The 23,935-nt window shown below is 32.4% G+C and overlaps 3 protein-coding genes and 1 non-coding gene across 4 annotated transcripts in view; 2 read left to right on the top strand and 2 right to left on the bottom strand.

The window, feature by feature from the left end:
* The window catches only part of LOC125070342 (semaphorin-1A), a 341,204-nt gene extending 322,338 nt beyond the window's left edge, over nt 1–18,866 (bottom strand). Inside the window, exon 1 of the mRNA XM_047680167.1 lies at nt 18,599–18,866. The gene's annotated coding sequence lies outside the window, so the exon portion shown is untranslated. The remainder of the gene's footprint in view (nt 1–18,598) is intronic.
* Nucleotides 18,867–19,352: 486 nt separating this feature from the next.
* Nucleotides 19,353–22,400, top strand: LOC125070434 (testis-specific serine/threonine-protein kinase 3-like). The gene is made up of 6 exons (XM_047680310.1): nt 19,353–19,626; nt 19,857–20,026; nt 20,472–20,621; nt 21,019–21,292; nt 21,738–21,914; nt 22,254–22,400. Exons 1-6 carry the CDS (start codon nt 19,450–19,452, stop codon nt 22,332–22,334), a joined length of 1,029 nt encoding a protein of 342 aa, XP_047536266.1. The 5' UTR covers nt 19,353–19,449; the 3' UTR covers nt 22,335–22,400.
* Trnai-uau lies at nt 20,750–20,841 on the top strand. The gene is given in 2 exon segments: nt 20,750–20,787; nt 20,806–20,841. It is a non-coding gene; the product is annotated as a tRNA-Ile (tRNA).
* A 134-nt stretch (nt 22,401–22,534) lies between the features above and the next one.
* LOC125070556 (ribonuclease kappa-like) lies at nt 22,535–23,580 on the bottom strand. The gene is made up of 3 exons (XM_047680467.1): nt 23,477–23,580; nt 23,044–23,166; nt 22,535–22,777 (listed from the first exon to the last, which is right to left on the bottom strand). Exons 1-3 carry the CDS (start codon nt 23,540–23,542, stop codon nt 22,622–22,624), a joined length of 345 nt encoding a protein of 114 aa, XP_047536423.1. The 5' UTR covers nt 23,543–23,580; the 3' UTR covers nt 22,535–22,621.
* Between the last annotated feature and the right edge of the window lie 355 nt (nt 23,581–23,935).

Genomic DNA, 23,935 nt, shown 5'->3' with positions numbered 1-23,935 from the left:
AAAATTAGTTGGTATTCCGAATGATACATCGTAAGAAAATTGTATTATGTGAGTTTGTAGTATATTTCATATAATTCAATTACTCTAATATGTCCATACATTATTTAAAGCATACGAAACTCGTTACAATTTTAATAGCATAATCAAATATCCGCATAAAAACGCCAATACTTCGAGTAAATTTGGCGTGTTGCCAAAAACGTTACGAAATTGAAACAAATCCATTAAGTTCGTTTTATAACGTCAAAAATATTTTATCGCAGTGCAGAGATCGTCAATCGAATCGTTACAGTGAATAGTTTAGAATGACTCCATTCGATATACGTAGAGGGTGACTTCTATATCAGATGATACAATTTTGTATATTCTTTAGTTTGTCCCTCGCTTCCATTACATTTGTATATATTACATTTTGCTTTTGAGTTAATCAATTATTTAATAAATCTCATCTAATAAACTTTATTATGTTTGTAAATTAATGTAATAGAATAATAATAACAACATATATGAAAAAGTACGAATGTGTGTAACGCAATAAGTTCTTTTAACTAAGATATGAAAGACATTTCATAATATTTTAATAAAGTTGAATAAAAACAATGAAATAGATTCGAACATAAACAAGCTTATAATTTGTTAGAAGTGTGATAATGATATCACAAGAATATAAGTAATGAGAAAACCGTCGCATAAAGTTATTTGAAAGGCACGAATAGTTCCCAACCGGAGCTAGGTATGAAATTGAATTGATGGCAAACCGGCATACCGCCTTGACGTCGTCGGCTGGCGTGAAATTATCTCAGCAAGTGCAACATCTCAGATTAAGTGGCGTCGATCCTTACTACTGAATAACCTAACCGAGATCGATAGCCTGCTCTACTTCGTTGATAAAATAAACACGAAAGAAAGTAGCTTGAGAACATTATTGTCTTTGGCACGAGTGAAAATTTATGATGGCTATTCGGAGTTAATCCATTTTAGTTTTATTTCAATATAAATGTAAAGGATTTATCAGTAATAGCGTTATAATAAGACATATATTACAATTACAATAAATTATTATATTTTTTTAACTAATTATATATTTAAGAAAAAATAAAACTTACTTTATAATTTATAATTGGTTTGTATAGGCTGCAAATCTTTAGGTTCTAAACAAAATCCTGAAGCCGGGCCATTAAAAAAATTATTGATTGTTTCTGTCATGACATAGCCGTGGAAGTCGCCAGTATTTACACTCCTGTGTCTCGCAAAGAACGTGAAGCCGTTAGTCCCGAGTCTGAACTCTTTCCGATCGTGACGATTTTGTGATGGAATAGTGCACTTCTATTGTCCTGCACAGTTCTCTAATCTTTATAGGTCAAACATGCATCAGACAGGAAAACATTTTCGTAGGTTACTCAACACAAAAAATACGAACGTTTGAATACATCTCATATATTATAGCGTGTTTAATTGTACAGGCTTACGTGGATTCGCGGGTGATCCACCTTGGGAACTCCAAGCGGAGGTGCTCGCAGAGGTGTACCGGTTCCGGGCGGAGGCGAGGAACGGCGGCGACCGTCCAGGGTTGGCGGAGGTCGGGCGGATCAGAGCCATAGCCCAGCAAGCCCTGATCGCCCAATGGGAGGAGGATCTGGGGTCACCCACGGCAGGCCTGGCGACAGTGGAGGCGGTTCGTCCCCACTTGAGTCGCTGGGTCAAGAGAAAGCGTGGCACGCTCACGTTCAGGATGACGCAGGTACTTACCGGGCACGGATGCTTCGGTAAGTACCTGCACGGGATAGCGCGGCGGGAGGTGTCACCCTCCTGCCATCAGTGTGGCGCGTCAGTGGACACGGCGTACCACACCCTGACTGAGTGTGCTGCGTGGGGGCCCCAGAGGCATTCCCTGGTGGCGTCTTTGGGCGGAGACCTCTCGTTGCCGAGCGTCATCAACGCAATGCTCGGTAGCGAGGCGTGCTGGTCAGAAATGCGCTCCTTCTGCGAAAACGTTATGTCGCAGAAGGAGGCAGCGGAACGGGAGCGGGAGGTGGACGCTGCTGCAGACCCGATCCGCCGAAGAAGACCGGGGAGGAGGAAACAACGCTACGCGCACCTTCTCCCCCCGCCTCAATAGGCGCCACAGGAGCTAGGAGGGTTCTCAGTACCCCGGGAATCCCCCCTAGGAATTGGAGGCCCGCATAGGTGGGCCGACCGTCAGGGCGTCACGGTAGTATGCGAAAGCGATCCCGTGGCGCCTACCGATGAGACGGAGAGGGTACCGCTGGTTTTTTAGTGGGTATTCCGGTGTGCCGCTAACATCTTGGGCACCGGCGAGTCCCACATACCCCCCCACTTCCACGTGGGGGAAACGCGTAACGCGTTTTTCCAGCGAAAAAAAAAAAAAAAAAAAGGCTTACGTGGATGGAAATAATATTTTTGTATAATAATAATAAATGTATAATACTTACATTATGCCAAACCATGTTATCTATAAACAAAGTTTAAATAGCTTTCGATGCAATATTGATAGCACCAACTAAATACATTTATCCGCTGGTGCGTAAGTAACGTGACAGCTTTATTATAGTGCACTAGCTCTATAGAAACATTATTCCATTCCAATCTAATAATGTTAAAGATAAATTTCATTATTACATTACAATGGATGAGCATTTTATTAGAATAATTAAGATATTCGTTGATGGATTCGTTGGATGAGGTGCTAAAGTTACTCAGAGTCGGATTTAAAGGTCCGGAGGCCCTGGGGCCACAAAGGACTGGAGGCCCTAGAGCAACAGAGGTGTGGAGACCCTAATAACTATATTATGTTACTTTGAATATTTAGTTAATCATTAAACTAGAATTTATTTACTTGTATCGGTAACTTTTAAAACAGTTATTATAATTTGACTATATCTAGATATTTGTTAACTCGTCGGAATATCTGTTGTGGAGGCGCCAAGGCAGTTGCTCCGGTTGCCCTTTCCTAAATCCGGCTCTGAAGTTACTGTTCAAATGATTATACGTTTCAAAAATTGAATTGTTCTATGAAAAGTGAAGTTAAATATCTTACAATAAAACTTGTAAAAACTATTGTTGATACTTAAACATCCAAGATGACTCAGTAGATAGGAAACGGGAACGGGACTTAAAATTCGGGCAAGCACCACTAGCATATGTGTGTACATCAAAACTGCAGTGGAACAGAGTGGTGTAATAGGCTACTAGTGAAAAATTCACAGAATGCCTGTTTACTTTGCTTGAAAATATTTGTCTTAATGTATTGTTTTAAGGGTGTGGATAATGATATTACGTAAGAACACGTACTGCTAAGGTATCTGTTCCAATCTTTACATTCGAACCACGATCTCTTTTACGCTCTCTCAACCAGTTGTAATTCGAGAGAATCAAATTAACGTGTCAGTTCGCTCGTTTTTCTTCCGAAACTTGTGTTTTAGCTCTGAGATAACTTTGTTAATTAAATTTTGCATTTTTTTTTCTTCTACCAAGACGCTCAGCTCCACCTGAGTGGAATTAAGCTTTTTCATAGACTATATGAAAAAGAATTATTAAGAAACTTCGCATACAAGATGGTAAGATGTGTTTTTTATGATTTTAATATTTATATTAATTTTTATAATAGCGTATTTCATATATGTTTAGCGTCGAGTTAATTTGTAGAATATTATGCGAATAATGGAACATTATTATTACAACAATAGTCTTAACATAAAATACATTAATCTCATTATGATGAAATTTATATCTTTAAAATCGAGGAAATTACACAGCTGCCTGTTAATATGGTTACCGAGGTAGTTCCCAAAATAGAGTCTGTGCTCAGCAAGGGTTAATAAGAGGGGATGTCGTTAATTTAGCCCCGTTAAGAGGGCTGCTCGTGATATCGCGTCGAGTTACAGAAGCCTTACAGAATTACCTTGCGGTGAACGGGACCAAACTATTTAGCCTAATTAACAGAAAAAATGGTACTTAAGTACCGTATAGTATTACAGGGTAATCAATGACTATTTCATATTAGTATAAAAAACAGTTGTTTAGACATAGATAATTTTCAAATAGTTTTAAGCTACGTTTTGTTTCTGTTCTGAACTGTTTACTTAGATTAGGTAAGTTTTTATTTTGTGTTCTTTTTATGAACACAAAATAAAATCTTTTATTTTATTTGAAAGTATAAATAAATTATAATATAAAACGGACAGAGCTTTTGGAAACCATTTTCAGTGTATTTTCGGCCACATGAACAAAAGTAATCATTTGAAAAATGGGGTTTATGTTAGTCAATGCAGATAAAATAGGACAGTTCTAACAAGGGAAAGGGAAGCATACAAATAGTCTAAAGTAAAAAAAATATAGTAAGCAGATAAATAATGAAGATTCATGAACTTCAAGATGAGATGGCCCTGTTATCAGTAACACATAAATCTTAGCCAATGATTGCGAATTCATACCCAGGACAATATTGAATTTTGAAGTGCCTTGTATTATGTATATAATTAAACTCTTACTCCACCAAGGAAAATTACGTGAGATGAAAATCCTGCAACATATAAACATCGACATCCAGCCACCTGCACTGGGAAAGTGTGACGAATTGATCTTCATTTCTTCTACTCAAAAGAAGAAGATAATTTAGTCCAGCACTGGCACATTTACTTTAATTTTATAAACTTCAATTATAGACCAACTGTGCAGAAAATCGTAAGTGTTCGATTACCGAAGCCTTACTGCAAAGTTAAGAAAAAAAATGTTCTATGTATATCGCATTGCGACAAGTTCTCGTAAAGTTAAATAAAGGATTAGGGGTTCAAGTTCCTCATTACCCAATCAGTCTAATTTAAAGATCCTATTGTTATACGAAAAGGCGTTACGGAAGTCCAACGTATATCTTTAGAGACAAAACATACATCGTATAATATATATTTTATTTGATTCCAACTAACCGTCCCGGTTACACAAGTAGAATTAAGGTTTACATAAAACATTTGTATTGAAATACATATACACAAAGAATGAGTCAAGCATGCATCTAAACTGATAATCGCAAGTTCAAACCACTGAATTTTCATATACTTAATTAATATTTATAATTCATTTCGAAATCCGTGGTGAAGGAAAACGCCGGGGGGAAACCTGCATGTGATGCATTGGAGTAGCGTGGTGAAATAACCTCCTAAATCTTCTCCTCAAAGGGATTGGAGGCCCTAGCCCAGCAGAGGGAAAAGGGTGTTACTATATACAAAGAATAATTATTGATTTTTCCACCCACAAATCTTTGCAGGCGTAAGCAGAGCAGCCCAAGAAACCTTTTTCACAATCGGATGAGCACTTGAGAAACGCTCTAGAGGACTAATATACAAACATTAATTTTAAATTATGAAAATTTTATCACAGCGAAGATTATCCGGTCTATAGAACAACATCTTCAACGGAGATCCAAATACGACTACAGCCATATTAAGTTCCTATGCATATCATTTATTTAATTTGTTTATATTATAAATTATGTAATCAAATCATCTCGTGCTCGCCGAAGCAAATATCGGTAGGAAACTAATAGGTTTATCCGACCCGAAATAGAGCAGTATATGGAATATGTCCATACGTTTTGTTTAAGCATTTACCCAGTAGCGAAACAATTGGCTATTTCTTAGCCCTAAATTATTTGACGCCTCAATTTTTATTAGTTAAAGATAAATAAGTGTAACACTTTTGAGAGTGAATAACCTCATTCATAGAAGGTTCTGGAAATAGCTTTACTGAGTAAAGTGAAAGATAGAATAATAATGGAATAGATGATAAGTCTAGACAATAAAGTTCTCATCAGAAATACGAGAGTAGCTTGAACTCACTTAAGAATAACATAATATAAAATTAACTCACTTTTATTACTTAGTTTAACTTACTTATTTTATTAATTGCTTATAAGAATAATATTGTTTGAAAATATTTACAGGGAAATAACTATTAAATATATTTTAGAAAATAAGAGTTGAAGAATGGGTTCAGTGACGTTCCCTGAAAGAGGCACAGGATCAGTGAATTAAATGTAAAACTATCACCGGTTTGGAAAGTAGATTCTGCAAAGTACGCCAAGAAACTCAATACATATTCACAATTTTTATTACATAGTTTATGTCAATCAAGTACAATTACATTTTAATATATCCTGCCAAGAAATCGACAAATACTAAATCCATGCTTTTTTATTATAAATATAATCTTTTATTGAGTAATATGCCATATTTATCAATGTTTCTGAGAGTCCTTTATGTATTAAGTGCGTATGTCTACATTTTATAAACAAATGTATTTACATTTGTCATAGCTTCATATGGTACCATTAAAAATCAGCATTGGGGTTTGGAACCCGACTTGAAAGCTGAATGGTACACCTATCAAATCTCTTCTTAATTTTTTTCTTTTTTGTTGATTTTTATTGAAGATTAAGTAGTTTATACTTTGTTTAGTCTTTATAACATTTTTTTTATAATTTTTATAATCGTACCGTGTCCTAAATAAACATTTCTTTTTTCTTAATTTTTTTTCTTTCTTTTATAATACTACAACTCCAATACGAAAATATATGAAAAATAATCCATTGTATCTATATAGCAAGAAAACCCTGTTGTTATAACGAAGCTTTACGTGAGGCCGCGAGCATTTATTGCAGACGATGAAAAAAAAAAACGAAATATAAATTAACTCATGTAATTATACCATCCCCAAAGCAAGTATGCATTCGAGATCCCCACGAACATAAAAATAAACTGCAATATAAAATTTTACACACCCTATGCTTATACTAAGGGATTTTAAGATTCGCTACACTGAACGGTATTTTTATTGACTATCTAATATAATAAAAAGAAACAGTCTGTAATAGTAATAAAATAAAAACAAATATAATTACATTTACCTTTATTATCTTTATAAGATATATAATCGTCTTTTTTACGTAATCTGCACAAAATTTTATTTGAATGTGAATTAGGTCAATATAAAAATGAGGATTATACAATTTCAAACTATTTTCACTTTGATAAATTCAGACGAAAGTACTTTTACAAAAATAAAATTAAGTTAATTTTGACATTAGCAACAATGAAGGATCTAGTCTTAATTATAAAACGTTGACTATTTATCATTTCGTGATAATTTTTCTTATAAGAGTATTTTGTTGGTTACTTTTTAAGAATCATTTTAAATCAGATCATTAGATTTTTCTTTAGTATAATACACGATTTCGCACATATCTCTTTAAATATAATGCAATAATATGAAGAAATCGGTCGAATAAACATGAATTTTATGTTGTACATATCAAAGATAAAAGGGCTGCCTAGCCGAGGTGGCGAAGTGGTTAGAACTTGAGAATCTTAACCGATGATTACGGGTTACCCAGAGAAGCCCTTAATTTTCATGTGCTGCATTTATGTTTATAATTCATCTCATACTCAGTGAGGAAAGAAAAGATCGTGAGGAAACCTCCATGTATCTAATTTCAACAAAATTTTACTACATATGTATTTACTAACCCGCATTGGAGAAACGTGATGGAAGCGTCTCCAAGCCTCCTCCTCAAAAAGAAAAAAGATCTTAACCCAACAATTTCACATTTATAAGTTGACTTTACCTGGTGACTTGCCTCAATAGGAAAAGGCTTAAATCATCCAAATCGATAGGTTTAGAACGTAAAGTGTATCTAGCATATAACGTCTTTATTTTAAAGACGTTTATTTCTTTTTTAATTAGTTCGGACAATAATTGTACTGTACTGTACTTAATGTACTTTATGCAGTTTGAAATAACGATTTCATGTGTTTATATTTGAATGTCTACACGAGGAGAGTAAAGTTGAGTGATTATTGATGAGTTGACAGTATCATCGACAAAGGGCCATTATGTCGGCTACAAACCCAAACTACACTGTCAATTCCCTTCATGTTTGTTAAGGGCTGCTCTCTTATAAATATGCAAATGTTATTCTGCGTTTAGCGAGGCACTGAGATAATATTTATATTGAAATAGGCATCTGCCCTTGAACTCTTACTATTATTATACTGATCAAACAACCCTTTACATTTGATTGAAGGCTATGTGGCCTATGTTAGGATTTAACTTATCAGTTTAATCCGTTACTAGTTAAATGTTTCGAATGATTTACTTGTTTTATGATCATACTTGAAGCTACTCACTAAAATAAATAAGGTATTGCATTTAAACTTATGTAACTATTGTTTTATTTATGGTCAAGTAATGAACTGCCTTAGCAATTCCTCCTCAAACCAAAGAATAAGATGGAGCGCATATAACTTGTAAATTAAGTCAGTTGAAGTAAAACAAAATATCAAAGCCATCCCGCTAATAGTGGGAAACACGTACGCACGCAAACACGTACACGCACAGACATGTGCACGCATACGCCTACGCACACAAAAAGTACGCACGGCAGCGGACGTCTACTGCAGACAAAAATAAATTGAAAACAAGAACACTGGATTTTTATTTTATAAGTATGATGAGAAATGTAATACTATTATTTTTAATATGTGACTATTTTATTCCCAATTAACTACGGCAACACATCGAGTCTTCCGGTTTTATTGCGTTAATTTTTTTTCACAAAATATATCACTACTTTTGTGGGTAAAATAAAGTGTAATAGTTAATACTTGTATTAGTCTTTCTCTAATTGAAAATAAGTTGTTTTTTATTTCCTGAGAGGTTTTATGTTAGGGTTTTGATTAAATATAATGAGTATTGATACGCAAATGACTACAAAAAAATAAGGATGTATATTATCACCGCCACACTCACTAACAGCTTCATTCTACTTCACATATTTTTCGTCCAACTTATTCTTTAATCTGAGGTGACAGTCCGCTAAAATGACGGTTACAAGAAAACGCCACTTCCCCTAATAAAGAGCTATCGTAAAAAACCACTACAATCATAATAACTCGCCTGTCTTACAATGGACACATCCATCACAATGTTGCTGAAAAATTAATGTCTGGCCAAGTTCCACTGACCGTCTAAAGCCCAAATAAAATACGTATATGACCTGACTTAATCCAATCATTCCGGTAGTAAAAAAAAGGAAAATAATAATATTCCCACAGATTTTCTTATCAATGTATAATGTATAATAAATACTATATAAATACTTTTCTTGAAACAATTAAAATTAAAACGATAGATCCGATATAATATTTTGCTGATCAATAGAATAACGCAACTAATGAGATTGACTCAGTTTTTTTTCCTCCCTTGCAATTTAATTAAGAGATATGTTCACAAGCCATAAAATGAGATTTCCACTTCGTTGACGCTGTAAGTGACTACCCTACACAATTATGGTTTAATTTAAATATCATATATGTATATATTGTGCGTGGATTTAACTTTGATTCGAACACAAACGTTTTATTTATAGACGAGAATCTTAAAAATATACAAATATTCCGTTCTTAGTGCTAAAATATTACAGAGATATGGAAATCGTAAAACACGAGATAGGATATATATTATGTGTATAAGCATTTCGCCATTTTTCTCAAATGCCCTGCTTCACACGTTGCTAATGAGTTTCGGAAAATATAACGCGTTCTTAAGCGTATTTTAATACGCTTGTACAACCTTTTACATTTTATAGTGTAACAAAATGTATAAAAAAAGAATACTAATGTAAGTATTTTAGCTGGATGTCTTTATGCTATTTTAATATTATATAACGGTTATAGATATATTTAATGTTTATATATGTTACTGTAAAAGCTCGAACTACGGTAAATCTTAAGATTTTCCAGTAAAACCTAAGATTTACCGAATATGAATGGTAAATGTCCATAAAACTTTGGGATTCGAACTTCTACCATTATTCACTTGGTAAATCTTAGGATTTACACGTTAGGTTAGTTTAGGTTGGAATGGTAAAAGTCCGAAAAAGTCGTCTTTTATAATAAATTAGTTCGAGCTTTTACAGTAACATATACATAGCTGCACGAAAAAAAATGAACACCAATACTAACTTCTAACTTTAGTATATTGCTCAACTAAAATGATATTTAGTCAACGAGAAAAACATAACTAATTCTATTGACGAGATAACATAAAATAAACCTTATACAACCGACGCAATGTTAAATGATCATAGACCATTTCATGTGCTAGATTTTGTTTATGATTCTTAAACATTAACTTATTACGTAAAGGGGTAACTTATACACACCGCATTTGTTATGTAATACATATGTCATGTACAGCGGTGATGTTAATGTTGATGTTGCCCCGCGGATAAATAAAGCAATGTGTTACAAGCTACCGGTCGTTTCACTTGTCTCACATACCTATCAGCATTGAAATAGTGGATGAGCATCACAGCGCCCCAACATTCTTCATATTAAACCAATAGTACAAATTTTACCGACCATTTCTTAAAACCATAACAATTAAAGTACAAATTTGTATCGATATAGTACATATATTCCAGTGAATGGAACATACGAATATTAATTGATTACCGATGATTGCCGTTTCAAGTCTAGGTTATATAACCTATTCCGATGGAAATAGCAAAAAAGATAAACCTTAAATTTACGTATTCTACTACTAAGAGTTTATGATTAATATATATTTATTTATAATACAACACTATTACACTTAACAACTTATTTCCATTTTAATTTTACAGATTCGTCGACGTTCAAGTCGCCATTTTTTCGCAAATCCATTGTGAATATCATAGATTAATCAAGCTCTCAACTAATGATAACGCGTCAATTTGATGTCGAATGTTGTTTATTTGGATTTTTTCCTCTTATGGTTGGAATAGAGTGTAGGTAAACACCCTATATCCTATTCCTTTGCACCCCGCACAACGTGTAGGCATAAATTCATAATGATCAGTTGAGCAGTTAGGGCGTGAAAGCGTAACTAACAAACTCACATTCGCATTTATATTAGTTACAAATAATGACATTAATAGAAAACCATTAGAAATATTGTTTTTATGTATAACGTTGAAGAACGTAGAAGTTATCCACAAATGTTGCGCTCATAATTAATAAGCTAATTAATTAGAACCATTACAATGCAATGTGCATTTTAGAGATTCGTTTCGAATTTGTGTTATTGTATGCGGTACACTTTGGTCGTAATTGCATATATTAATAACATTTAGCGGTTAGTTTTACTAATATGATTATTACTACTATTAATCGAAAATTTAAATTAGTTTTATGTGCATGTAATAAATTATATATTTAACTATTGACAATATTAAGGCTTGTGTTAAAAATATAGATTAAAAGCGTGCATCGTTCGTTAATTTACAAGCAACATTTTTTCATGTATGTAAGTATATGATTGATGAAAAAAAGTAACTTTACACTTTCTTGACAGTTCTTCTCGGTCGAATTTTATGTATGTGAAATGACAATTCAAAAATGCCTCTAAGATCCTACTTTAATAAAATATATTTTGATTTTATAATGAGCATGTTTAAAAATATAACATACTACACCTTCGTTGTGTATATTATTTTTATAACTGCCCAACCAAGTTTTAATACAAAGTATTTATTTAGAGAGTGCGAGCCGAGATGGCCTAGTGGTTAGAACGAGTGCATCTGAACCGATGATTGCGGTTTATAACGAAATTCTGTCAGCGTGGTGGAATATGCTCCAAATCTTCTCCTCAGAGGGAGAGGAGGCCTTAGACCAGCAATGGGAAATTTAAAGGCTGATAATATTGTAATATTATTTACTTAGACGGTGCTTATCTAGTAGATTTGTACCTACTAGGTAAGCCTATATATGTAACACTGTATGAATACCGATTACTCTTATCCTACAAAATAATAAAAAAAACAAAATATGTCCCCTAAGACCTACATATTGTCTAATCTATATATATATATATACATTGCAATTAATTAGGTTTCCAATAAACTAATTTTATTATATCACCCCGTAGTACCTACATACTGTTAACTTATCTTTTTTCTTTAACTTAAATCAATATATCAAAGGTAGATATATCAATATATATCTTCAAACGCATTACAATCGATGTCAACAACCCCATTTCCATTCACCGCAATAGGAACGAATTAAAAGCGTTTAAGGCAATTACACAGTGCAGTACCTAACAACGCGACACGGGACATAAAAGGTAACTATTTGTTTTGCAAACGTTCACAGAATTTAATAGTTGGCCTAGTTCAACTAAATATTTGCTCATCTGTTTATTTCAAATGAATACTATTACGTTTAAGTTAATTGTATGTAAACGGTCGTTAATATCTTGCAATACGAAAAAAGCATCATAAATAAAAAAGCCAAGTAAAAAGATCTTTTAAGAGTTTTATCGACTATATTTAATTCTTCGGGTATACAATGTAAAAGTTTCTAACGAATTGCAATTTCAGCATTACAATGTTTTAAATTCGTCCATATTTGCCTCTCAATGTTTAACTACTGGACATAGGCTTCTCCTAATTTAAATCAACCGGCCGATCCTGCACTCTTTAAATCCGCCGTCTTCAGATCGGTAGTTCACCTGATTAAAGTATTATTGGATTCCATGATGTAATTTTATATTCAAGAGATTTATCGAGCTATTTTTATGTTGTGTCTTGTTAATAAATAATTTATGTTATCTTCTACGAGCGTAGCATCGTAGCTCTTAGCTACGTCGAAATAACCAAACATATATTTTTTAAGAAGAAATCGAAATGTATCATTTTTTATTTAAAGATTTCTTATTAATAGTATAAAACATTTAAGTACTTCAAGCACTAACTTGAATAAAGATCAATTTAAGATTACTCTCTATATATACTTTCTACTTGAGCTGAACAAAAAATTTCAACACTTAAGACACCTATATGGCAGCACTTAATGAGGTCAGAATATACGTCCAGGAATGGGCAGCGTAGTCCCCATCTCAATTCCGTCGAACATTTATGATACCCGTAGAACATTTACGACTGTTAAGGCACGTCGGAACATAAATTCAACAACGACGGATGAATAGCAGTCAAAATTCACAGAAAAAGTACGAATATCAAGTTCTATTTTTATGCACTTTAAAGAAATCTTTTTCCACTTTAAATGGAATATGATTTACACAAAAAATGATTGCCTGGGTGCAATGGTATGTCCACATACTCCAAACTACCAAAAGTCCAAACATCCCAAGTGATCTTCGAGAAAACTTACATAGGATTCAAATGTAAATTTAATTATAAAGTCAACCGTTGAATGCAAACTTAGCTCAGTTATTGAGATATTTTTTTGGCGACAGAAGACACAAACATTCATTCGAAAACTTCAAGTTAATGAATGAATGTGTAAATATCACAATATTTTGACTTTAAATAGGTATAAATCATATTAGAGTATGAGACTCATCAAAATAAACCAAATGAGCAATAACATGAGATTTACTATAGTTACCATTAAAGAGTTGAATTTTCATTTCCTAGCTTCATCAACGTAGCAGCACGATAGTACCAAATTATTAAATCACAATTATAATATGTTTTTAGTATTATGCTTTTTTTTAATTGTATAACTTTTTTAATTTAATTAAGTTATTTTTATAATCAAGTAAATAATATTGAAAAAACACTTTCAATTTTCAATGTACCTACACGATTTTGAAATCAATGTTTAATTATTTTACTTATATATCTCTCATGTTAAATCAACACCCAATTTTGATTCACAAAACAAGTTTGCTATTAAATTAACCAAAATCTACTAATACCGCCAAATTTCGCCAAGTAAACAATAATTTACTAAAGCTGGACTCCTAAAATACACGATAATCATTCGTGGATGGTAAACATAACATTGCGGTCGTTATGATCCCCACCGTTAACCATAACTACTATTACCCCATGAAAAAGCTTTTTGCGAGACACATGAATGACTTCCACAAGGCCGAAAACAGGGACTGTTCTATTAAAATTCTGGAAATAACAAAAGGGATGCAAAGTGTCGCTATCCCTCGTCTGCTTACCTGCTGTCCCGTGTTTAAAAAGGAATGTGATACAATGCCAGTTATTTCCATTACTCTGAAAATTTGCGTCCGAAAAAACAAACGAAAAACGAATACTGAATAGAAGAACCAAGTCACAGCATTGAAGGGTTATCAAAATAAAATGCGACCACTTATTTTAATGGTGAATGAGAGTTTATATCTGAAAAAGCTTAAAAAAAAGATGCCCTAAAAATGTTATGAAATACCAAGTCTGATATGCCTCAAGTAATCAAAATAGCATCGTTTTTTAAGTATATTTTTTTCTATAAATATTGTATACGAAGAAGTAATTACTCCCATAAAATATACACTAAAGCAGAAAAGTGATCCAAGTTACCAAAATAAGTTAAAAAATCTGCAAACGGGTTTCTGAAAGTAGGTCACGTATATTTTGCTCATAAATCTGGAATGGGCACTAGATTATTTTAATTGAAACAGGGCACAAGCATTGCTCTTAAAGAGAAGCAATGGAAGCCGAGAGGAAGTATTTAGACTATTTGCCGGTAAGCTGATATTGTGAAAATCTCTTAAACTATCACGACTATAATTTTTTTAAATAATAAATAACACTAAAGATCTTCAATAAAGAAAAGGATAAATTATCTACTTTATATATATTTTTTATATAGTTTTCACCATTTGTTTACCAAAAAATATGTTTCATATGAAATTAGTTAAAATAAGCTTTAAAATAATTCTATAGCATTTGCTTGACCCCGTTACCAAGTGTCCGGGTTTAAGCAACTCTATTAGTATCATTTATCAATTTAACTATTATTTCAACGAATTTTATACAGAAAATTAAGAAACTTTTTTCGCAATGAGCTCACAGACTCAAAGCCCACTCGTGGGTCTGCTAAAATATTAACAAAAAAAAATGTTACATAACTATTTGTAATCGGTGGAAGGATTTGATGTAAGCACGTGGTGGTAGATGCCACCTATTCATCACATATTCTACCGGTAAACAGATAAACGTGTGGTTGTTTACCAGTAAAAAGGGTGAGTGAACCAGTGTTAAGCAGAAGGTAAATAACATCTTACTTCCGAAAGCTGACATTGGCAGTGCCATGGATTGTTAATATTTATTACGGTTCCAATAGCAGTGTTGAGCTCTGATCATAAGGCAAGCAATATACCAGTTTCTTATCGTTGTTAAATAATAAAATATAATAATTAACTTAACTCACAGTGATAGTTAGTCAAAATTAAACATGCCATCTTTGCTTACACACGCTGCTTGTTATATAAATATTTCTTGACCTTTATCTCGGCTTTCTTAGCCGATAACATGGATAAATAAAATGTCATAAATAATTATTATATTATAAATAAATGGTAATAAAAACTTATTGCCCAAGTACATGAGTTGTACAAGTTTGGTCTTATATTAGGTAGCAGTATATATTTCTGACGAATTTCACATTTTACACATAAACTTTAAGAAAAACACAACCATTATGGATTTTCTTTCACTCTGCGTGCAATAAATGAATGAAAACTTTCTTCTCTAACTTCCAAGATACAATTGATAACGCGCTCGAGGCTAACTTTTTGCTTTCCGCTCCATTATTGACGTCCAAGCTCGAAGAAATCAGACAGACTGTGATATCTTTAGCCTTACTGATTTTGAAGTTTGTTACAACTCTACTTTTACTCTAATTACGTACGTAATGTTGAAAATATCTTCTAGAACACATAACTCAATAACGCAATACATAGAAAAGAACGGGAGCATGCTATTGATGGATTCAATATGGAAACTCCAATGTTTCAATTAAAAACGAGACTTCTGAGTTCTCGGTTTGCTGGTCAACTTTTATTAGTTTCTGGAGTAGGAAAAGTAATCAAGTCTGCAATATATCGTACACCTAACTCGAGATAACTCTTAATTGTTTGATGTGACGCCTTTCGGATACGTGCGCCAGTCTAGCTTCCTTTTATCTTGTTTGAGAACAAATTTTAAGTTTTTAATGCATTTTCGTTTAAGATTAGCGAGCCTTATTAGATAAATATAATTTAACTTGCCCTAAAGTCCTTAATGAAAGTGGATTGTGATGTAAATTAATCTTTTGAAGTTCGTAATAGTTTTAAGGAAGCTGCTTTTATAGTTTGAATCTTAGCTCTTAATATATTTTTTAATACAATGAGTTTTTATATAATTAAAATAAGGGGCATCGTGGTCATTCCTCAAAAATATGTACCAATACTTATAAATATATATTTATGTACCTACAGTACCCCTATTGAAAGAATACGTTAGTAAAATACGAACATGTTCTTTCAATTCTTTCAATGGAAGTATTTAATTAATTAACGAAATATTAAAAAAAAAAAATAAGCTATGAATACGAAGAGCTGAGTTCGCAATTACGATAACAAAAGCAGTGGGAAAGCTCGAGAAATACGTTTTACTAAATGAAAGCATAAAAAAGAGGCAAATGTACGAAAATGGGTCATCGAATGAAGTATTGCACACGTCCAGTAAAGTGAGACCCTGGTATGAATCCTCTTTGCTATAAAATGGAGATTCAAAAGTTTGCGAAAGGGATCTCGGTAAATGGATGTAAAAGTGGAGAACAGAGGACGGAACGCGTACGACAAGATTCGTAGACCATCCGATGGGATCGTGGCAATTGTTTTCTTTGTATTCGGACGTCGAATGACGCGGGGCTTTCAACTCGAAATTCTGTCACAAACGCTCATGTCACGAAATGCTACAGACATTTTTCCATAGCATAAATTTCAAGCTTCAAAGTTTCGGCATGATTTTATTTGTATTTCTACAGTTACAATAGGATATTATAGAGAAGTTTAAAAATGAAAATTATTTTATAAAATATATATAGTCATATAATATGTACTGTATTACATAATATGCCTTAGTTATGTGATTGAAATAGGTGTTATTATACACGATCGCAAACAACGTAAACTAGAGAAGAAATTGTTCAATATCTTAACATGCGGCTTTGCCCGCACGAAATTTATAAACCTATACCTATAGCACACAACGCATCATCCCCACATTTCACCCCCTCGAGGGGTGAATTAAAAAAGTAGAATATGTCCTTCCCCGGAACTCAAATCTATCTCCACACCAAATTTCATCTAAATCAGTTCAGCAGTTTAAGCATGAAAAGGTAACAGAGTTACTTTCACATTTATTAATATATATATAGATGTATAGTTTATGCATAAAAAATTATTCCACCTACAACAGTACCATACATAGTGGTACAGTACATAATAGCAGCAAGCCTGACTGGATAGGTACTACCTTCTCATCGTATATTCTATGGAATCTATGGCAAAGAAGCAATACCTATTGTGTTCCCATTTGATGGGTTAGTATGCCAATGAGTCAGTAAGTTACGGTTAAAATTTTGTACAGGCAGTGATGACCACTTACCATTAGGGGTTAGCCAACCTGCCTGCCTATGCTATAAAAAAACATCTAAGAAAAATAATTACCCAATGGTTGGTTAAATGATATAAAAACAATTATTTAATTTTCACAATCACTAATACCGTACAATACAGAACAACATTCAAATCTGTATGAATACTAATTATTAAATAATTTTCAAATCCACTCAATCAAATCTAATTCCCTCATTCAATACATAGAAGCATAACACTGACTTCTTGATTGTCAAACCAAACACTAACACCGGTTCGAGGTGAGAAGAACCGGTAAAGGAAACTCAGTGAGTTTATTTTGTCAATTTGTGATTATTTACAAATATTCAATATCAAAAGAGATCATTTCATATATTTGCTGTAGAACAATTTACTTAAGTTTTATAATTAGTGAAGTAACTAGTTATAAATCATTCATTATGTTGGCAATGCTGGGCAAAGAGCTCCTCAGCCCCTTATTATAATATTTGGAATTAAATCAACCATCATAAACTGTGGGATAGGTGAAACAGAATTTCGACAGTTACATTTCTTCACTCTGCACAATATAAATTACATTAACAAATTTATTAAATAAAAACTTAGTGGTAATTGCTTAGATATTTAGAACAATGTCCGAAGACTGTTATCCAATTCTGGATGCTGACTAAAGTTAATTTCCAAATATAAGTCATTTACTTGGACACTTCAGCCCTAAACTACACAAGTACTATAAATATCTTAAATATAAGATGGAAAATAGAATATTTAAAAGTAGAAAAGCAAAAAAATATTTGAAAGCAAAAAGAAAATTAAACAAAGATCAATGTTTATTCGTTTATTAGTATGATTAAAATGTACTACTGTTATAAAAAGTTGCAAATATTAATAAGTTAAATTATAATTAGAAAATTGTAAATCAACTTAGTATCTGAGGTCTATAAAAATATAGATCAAAATCAAACTTAAAAAGTTCACAATAAAATAAAAGAATTGCATATACATTTATAAAAAACAATAAAAAGAAAACATTTATATTTTAAAGTAGAAGTATACAAACATATATGTATTAAATAACCTTACAAAGAAGCTCTCTAAAACTACTTGAGGGGCATGCCTTTAACATTCAAATCATATTTACAATTATCTCACCAATAATTGCGGTGCAATAACGGTTTCACTGTTTACAAATATTATATTTTATTAGATAATTTATAGTCAATGATTCACCAATAACTTATTTCTCAAAATTATGTTGAATATTTAGCACCAATTGTCACAAAATCACAAAACGTTCTTTTACTGTTCCTATGTAATGTATTTCTAATAAAACTCTAAAGAATCGATTAACAATAACAACAATATATTACAGAAATGCTGTATTAACCTATTTCTGACTTGTTATTGTTATGCCGCCATCTTGATTTTTAACGACAGATGCTGTCAATGTCAGAATGTCAGAAAGACATTTCAAAAACTTAAGCTAAGAACATACTTCGTTTAAAAAGTAAAATGATTGCAGGCTCTAAAAACAAAAATACTTTACATTTAAAGAGAATCCAGCATGACAATGATAACAATCAATTAATAATGTTAATTAGTTATTGGTTTAATTAATAAATAATTTATATTTGAATGTGCCTGCGAATATAAATGAAGTTTAATAAATACAATGAGTTTTATATAATTATAATATAAAATATGATATGTTATGTTAAGTCTTTAACATGAATTAATTATTAAAATTAAATGTATTTTTTCTCAACATTACAAATCTATATTTTATATAAAACACTGGCTAAGATGTAATTGGGTAACAAAAAACAGCGGTAATTTCAAACTTTATTCCTACGTCACTCAATAAAATCACTTCATAAATGACAGAATGACTTGATATACAAAAATTTACATGAAAATTCAATCATGAGCTTTACTAAATTATAGTATGAATTCTACTAAATTAAAATTTAAAAATAAATAATACTCTATGATATGCCAGGACCAGATATAAGAACTGACGAAAATGTTCATGGCGAGATGTCTACAACCCCCACAACAACTGTTCACAGTGGCGTTGAAGCTAAAACCGAAAGAAAGTTAACAGTTCTTGAAACACATGGTTACATTTTGGGCAGAACCATAGGCTCAGGTTCATATGCCACAGTCAAGGTGAGATGTTAGTCGTGTCAAAGTTAATTAATATTGTTAAGGTATATTTATTTCAATCAAAATATTTATTCATAACTAATCACAAAATTATTGTTAGAAGACCTTGTAATGACAATCTTAACGAGACCATAATTTTTTTCAATATTATTACAAATTATGTTTACTTGAAATATTATATGATATGATTGTTGTTATTATAGTCGTTTTTAATTTTTATTATATTATGGTAGGTAGCCAATAGTGATAGACACAATTGTCAAGTGGCAATAAAAATAATAAGCAAGTTTCAAGCACCTGGCGACTATCTGAAGAAATTTCTTCCCCGAGAGATAGAAGTCGTAAAAGGACTGAAGCATGAAAACTTAATACGCTTCTTACAAGCAATTGAAACCACTCATAGGTTCTGATTCTACTTTAAAAATATGTCAAGTAGTTTCCGTAGTTAACGTTATTAGTAACAGTGTTCCTTATTATATTATGTAGTGTTTCCGTAAGATACATTAATTATTTGATATGACAATACTTATATTTGTAAAAACGTTAAATGAAATTAAAAAAATCATCTTGTAATTTTATTTGTATGTATATATAATTATTATTATTCTTGCTATTTATTTAGTTATAGTTTTTACCTTGTTTTTTTCCTTCTACAATATATACAATATAATAATTTTGAAAATATTGAATAAGGTGTAAGTAATTGATAATCTAAATTATTTATATAAAAATATCATCAGTAGACGTTCCTACTTACTAAGAACTATCTAGATTTTTTATTTGAACAAAATAAATATTTTGACTGATAATTTTAACCAACGAAATTTTTAACAATTAACTAATTGCAGAGTGTACATTGTGATGGAATATGCAGAAAATGGCAGCCTGTTGGATATTATTCGGAAAGACCAACATATCGATGAGTCACGCGGTCGTCGGTGGTTCAGACAGCTCGTGGAGGCGGTAGATTATTGTCATGAGCGGGGTGTTGTACATCGGTAAGATTGGACACAATAGACACAAACAGGAAAAAGTCAACCACAACTAATAGGCTTATTTTCAATTATTATATTCTCAAAATAAGTATTTCCTTCACGATCTGCGATTTTAGGAGGATATTCTTCCAGCTCCAGTGGCGCAATCGGTTAGCGCACGGCACTTATAGCGCAGTGCGTGCGAGACATGCCGAGGTTGTGAGTTCAAGCCTCACCTGGAGCAACATTTTGTAGCGTTTATACTTATACAACTATATATATTGTACCTCGATTTTACTGACGATATTTTGTGTCGAAAACTTCTATAGTTTTCGACGTGTCGTGATAACTTTTTTAATAAATGGGTAGTCAATTAAGGCTAAAAGAAAATTGACTTTATATATCTGTTCTCTGTTCACAGGGACATAAAATGTGAAAATCTCCTTATGGATAATAGTCTGAATATCAAACTATCTGATTTTGGTTTCGCAAGAGGCCATATGAAACCGAAGAACGGGGTTTATGCATTAAGCGAAACATTTTGTGGGAGTTATGCTTATGCCTCGCCAGAAATACTAAAGGGTGTCCCTTATAGGCCTCAGGATTCTGACATTTGGAGTATGGGCGTAGTTCTCTACGCGATTGTGTATGGTAGACTGCCCTTTGACGATACTAACTATACCCAACTCTTAAAGGTATCAATTAGGCTATGATATTTTATTTATATTCGTAGGTAATTGTTTTAACGATATGTTATTGGTTTTATGAAAATATGGTTTTTAATCTTAGTAGATCTTCTAAGTCTGTATATTACAGTATAAAATAAAATTCGCAACTATGGAAATTCAAGGCCTAAGGCAGTTCTTCAGGCTGTGAATTGACACAATTAAATTTTCATGTGCATAATTTGATAATTTCTTAGCGGTGAAAACATCATGACTTGCATATGTGTGCGATTATAATTCAACAACATAACAAAACATACTAGAAGATGTATACACTCATGCTTTGGATACAACAGCGTGATTGGATAAACTCCAAGCTTCCTTTTAAAGGATCAGCTGGGGAATATTGACAAGCTGTTACTTTACTTTTATATTTACTATATACATTTTTAATATATCGTTCGTGTTTTTATAGCAAGTCCAGAACAAGGTGTCATTTCCTCGCGAACCGAAAATATCGACAGAATGTCGCAAGCTAATCACAAAGATTCTAGCTCCTCTGAAATTACGTGCAAAAATACCTCAAATCTTAGCCGACCCCTGGCTTAGTCCACACCAGTCATCCAAAGATGAAGACTTAGATGCCAAGCCAGTAAGTCTGACGGCCAACGTCTGTTATTGTTACTCACTGTATATTTCATATTTATTATCTACGTAGCTAGGTGGGTAAGGGCCCCGGTGCATAGAAAAAGAATCAGGACCTCACCCCCTCTTTAACGTACATTGGCATTCAAAATTATAGATAGTAATAAGAATAGGGTACAGGATACAGTGAGTTAAACATATCGTTAGTAAATTAAATCCATACTTCATCTCTATTCAAAGCTCTTTTCATAGCTTAGGTTAGAGGGCCCCCAGAGCTCAGGGGCCCTGGTGCACTGCACCACCTGGCCCTACGATAGCTACGCCACTGATTATGTTTCTTTTACAGGATGCAGCGAGTAAAGAGGAAATAAAAAGCGTAAATATTGGAACCGTAACATTTGACAGAAAATTTGAAGAAGTGAAGTAAAAAATGACAATTACATATTTAAAATAGCTTAATTTTATCTGCACAATAAACGAGTTACATGACAAACTTTTTTTTACTACAAAGCGAAACACTGTTAACTTTGTACCAACTTTATTTCAAAACAAGAACTTAATATTCCGTAACCTAGTCAATATGTCGTTCTTAAAATAAAGTTAACCTAAATCCACAGTATCATTACACAAAAAAAAACTAGTAATAAAATTAAATGCACATGAAATATTGGTGTAGTAGAAAAAACCAACCAATATTTAGGACTACGTTAAATCTTACAATCTCTTAGCTTTACTCCTACAGTATGTTTCGTCATCTTGCACGTTATCAGCGGCCATTCTTTCTTTATTTTTTGCGTGCTTGATACACATGTACGACAAACCCAACGTTATCACGTAAATAAAGGTTGCAACCCAACAATTAACAGCTATCTGTAAATAGAAGAAAAACTATCTATTGAATATTCTAGTTATTATATAATATTTTTATATGAATTGATTAATATTAAATGAATATACTCTATAACAATCTCTACTTGTTAATAATTACCTATCAAATAAATAAATAAAAAAACAAGTATTCGTCTTGATTGTACATTTCAATATGAGCTCGACGTTTTAAATGGTTTTAAAATGAATTACAGCATTTTTACATATTGGCAAAAATGACATAATAAAAGGGCTCAATATTGTATTACCAATTGATAGTTTTCTTTAGTTTGTTTCATGAAATCGTCGTAATCTTCATACCCATGATGATCAGGTTCCGCCTCTTCTATGAACGCAAGTACTTCCATTTTAAAGAAAATCCCCATTACAAACTAAAAAAAAATTAGGTTTCAAATATCTTCTTATTTCAAAATTTTATGAAGGGATATAAGATCAAACCACAAAAAATGGGAACATGGCACAGCAGCGGACCTAAATTATAGCAAAGGTACTATTCGCTACTAGATTGGCTTGAAGCCGCCGCTATAGTGTAACATATTTTTACCTTTATATAGGAATCTGGTAAGTGAGCAACAGTACGACGTACGTACAGCTTAAGAAGTACCTTGACACTTCAATATGTGACTATAATTAAATTTCAAATTCTTAAAGATAATTTATAATTGTAGTTATTTCTATTACCAATTGCAGAATTGCCCATATACTCAAAAGCATACAACAAACACCACAACCTAGAAGAAGACTCATTTTTATAATAAATTTAAGCTTCTTATAGCATAACTTGCACAGAGTACATTATTTTATGAAAATAATGATATTTAATAATCAATCGACTTCTGACACTCAAATATGTTTTAAAAAATGACATTTAATCTCTTTTTAATTATCGATAACAAGTTTTAATTAAGGCCTATAAAATCGGGAAAATAGACTTTTTTTTTAAGATTTCCCAATTTGATACATGTAATGTTATTTGTTTGTATCATGTGCTCGTAGTGGATCTGCCAAGTGTATCACCAACCCGCATTGAAGCAGCGTGATGAAGCTCCAAACCTTCTCCTCAAAAGGGAGATGAGGCCTTTACCTCGACATTAACATGGGCCAATTCTTCTACGTAATAACGATTAGGTACTATACATT

The sequence above is a fragment of the Vanessa atalanta genome, chromosome 17 (genome assembly GCF_905147765.1).
Source record: "Vanessa atalanta chromosome 17, ilVanAtal1.2, whole genome shotgun sequence".
NCBI lineage: Eukaryota > Metazoa > Arthropoda > Insecta > Lepidoptera > Nymphalidae > Vanessa > Vanessa atalanta.
The sequence above is the reverse complement of the archived record's forward strand: the minus strand, read 5'-3'. Positions and strand labels throughout refer to the sequence as shown.

What these genes read in the sequence shown, in the direction of transcription:
- LOC125070434 (XM_047680310.1), top strand. Translation starts at nt 19,450, where the DNA reads ATGCCAGGACCAGATATAAGAACTGACGAAAATGTTCATGGCGAGATG. An exon ending in GAGCGGGGTGTTGTACATCG is followed by an intron (nt 20,622 to 21,018) that starts GTAAGATTGGAC and finishes CTCTGTTCACAG; the next exon opens with GGACATAAAATGTGAAAATC. An exon ending in ACTATACCCAACTCTTAAAG is followed by an intron (nt 21,293 to 21,737) that starts GTATCAATTAGG and finishes GTGTTTTTATAG; the next exon opens with CAAGTCCAGAACAAGGTGTC.
- LOC125070556 (XM_047680467.1), bottom strand. Translation starts at nt 23,542, where the DNA reads ATGAGTCTTCTTCTAGGTTGTGGTGTTTGTTGTATGCTTTTGAGTATA. An exon ending in TATGGGCAATTCTGCAATTG is followed by an intron (nt 23,167 to 23,476) that starts GTAATAGAAATA and finishes ATTTTTTTTTAG; the next exon opens with TTTGTAATGGGGATTTTCTT. An exon ending in CTAAAGAAAACTATCAATTG is followed by an intron (nt 22,778 to 23,043) that starts GTAATACAATAT and finishes TTCTATTTACAG; the next exon opens with ATAGCTGTTAATTGTTGGGT.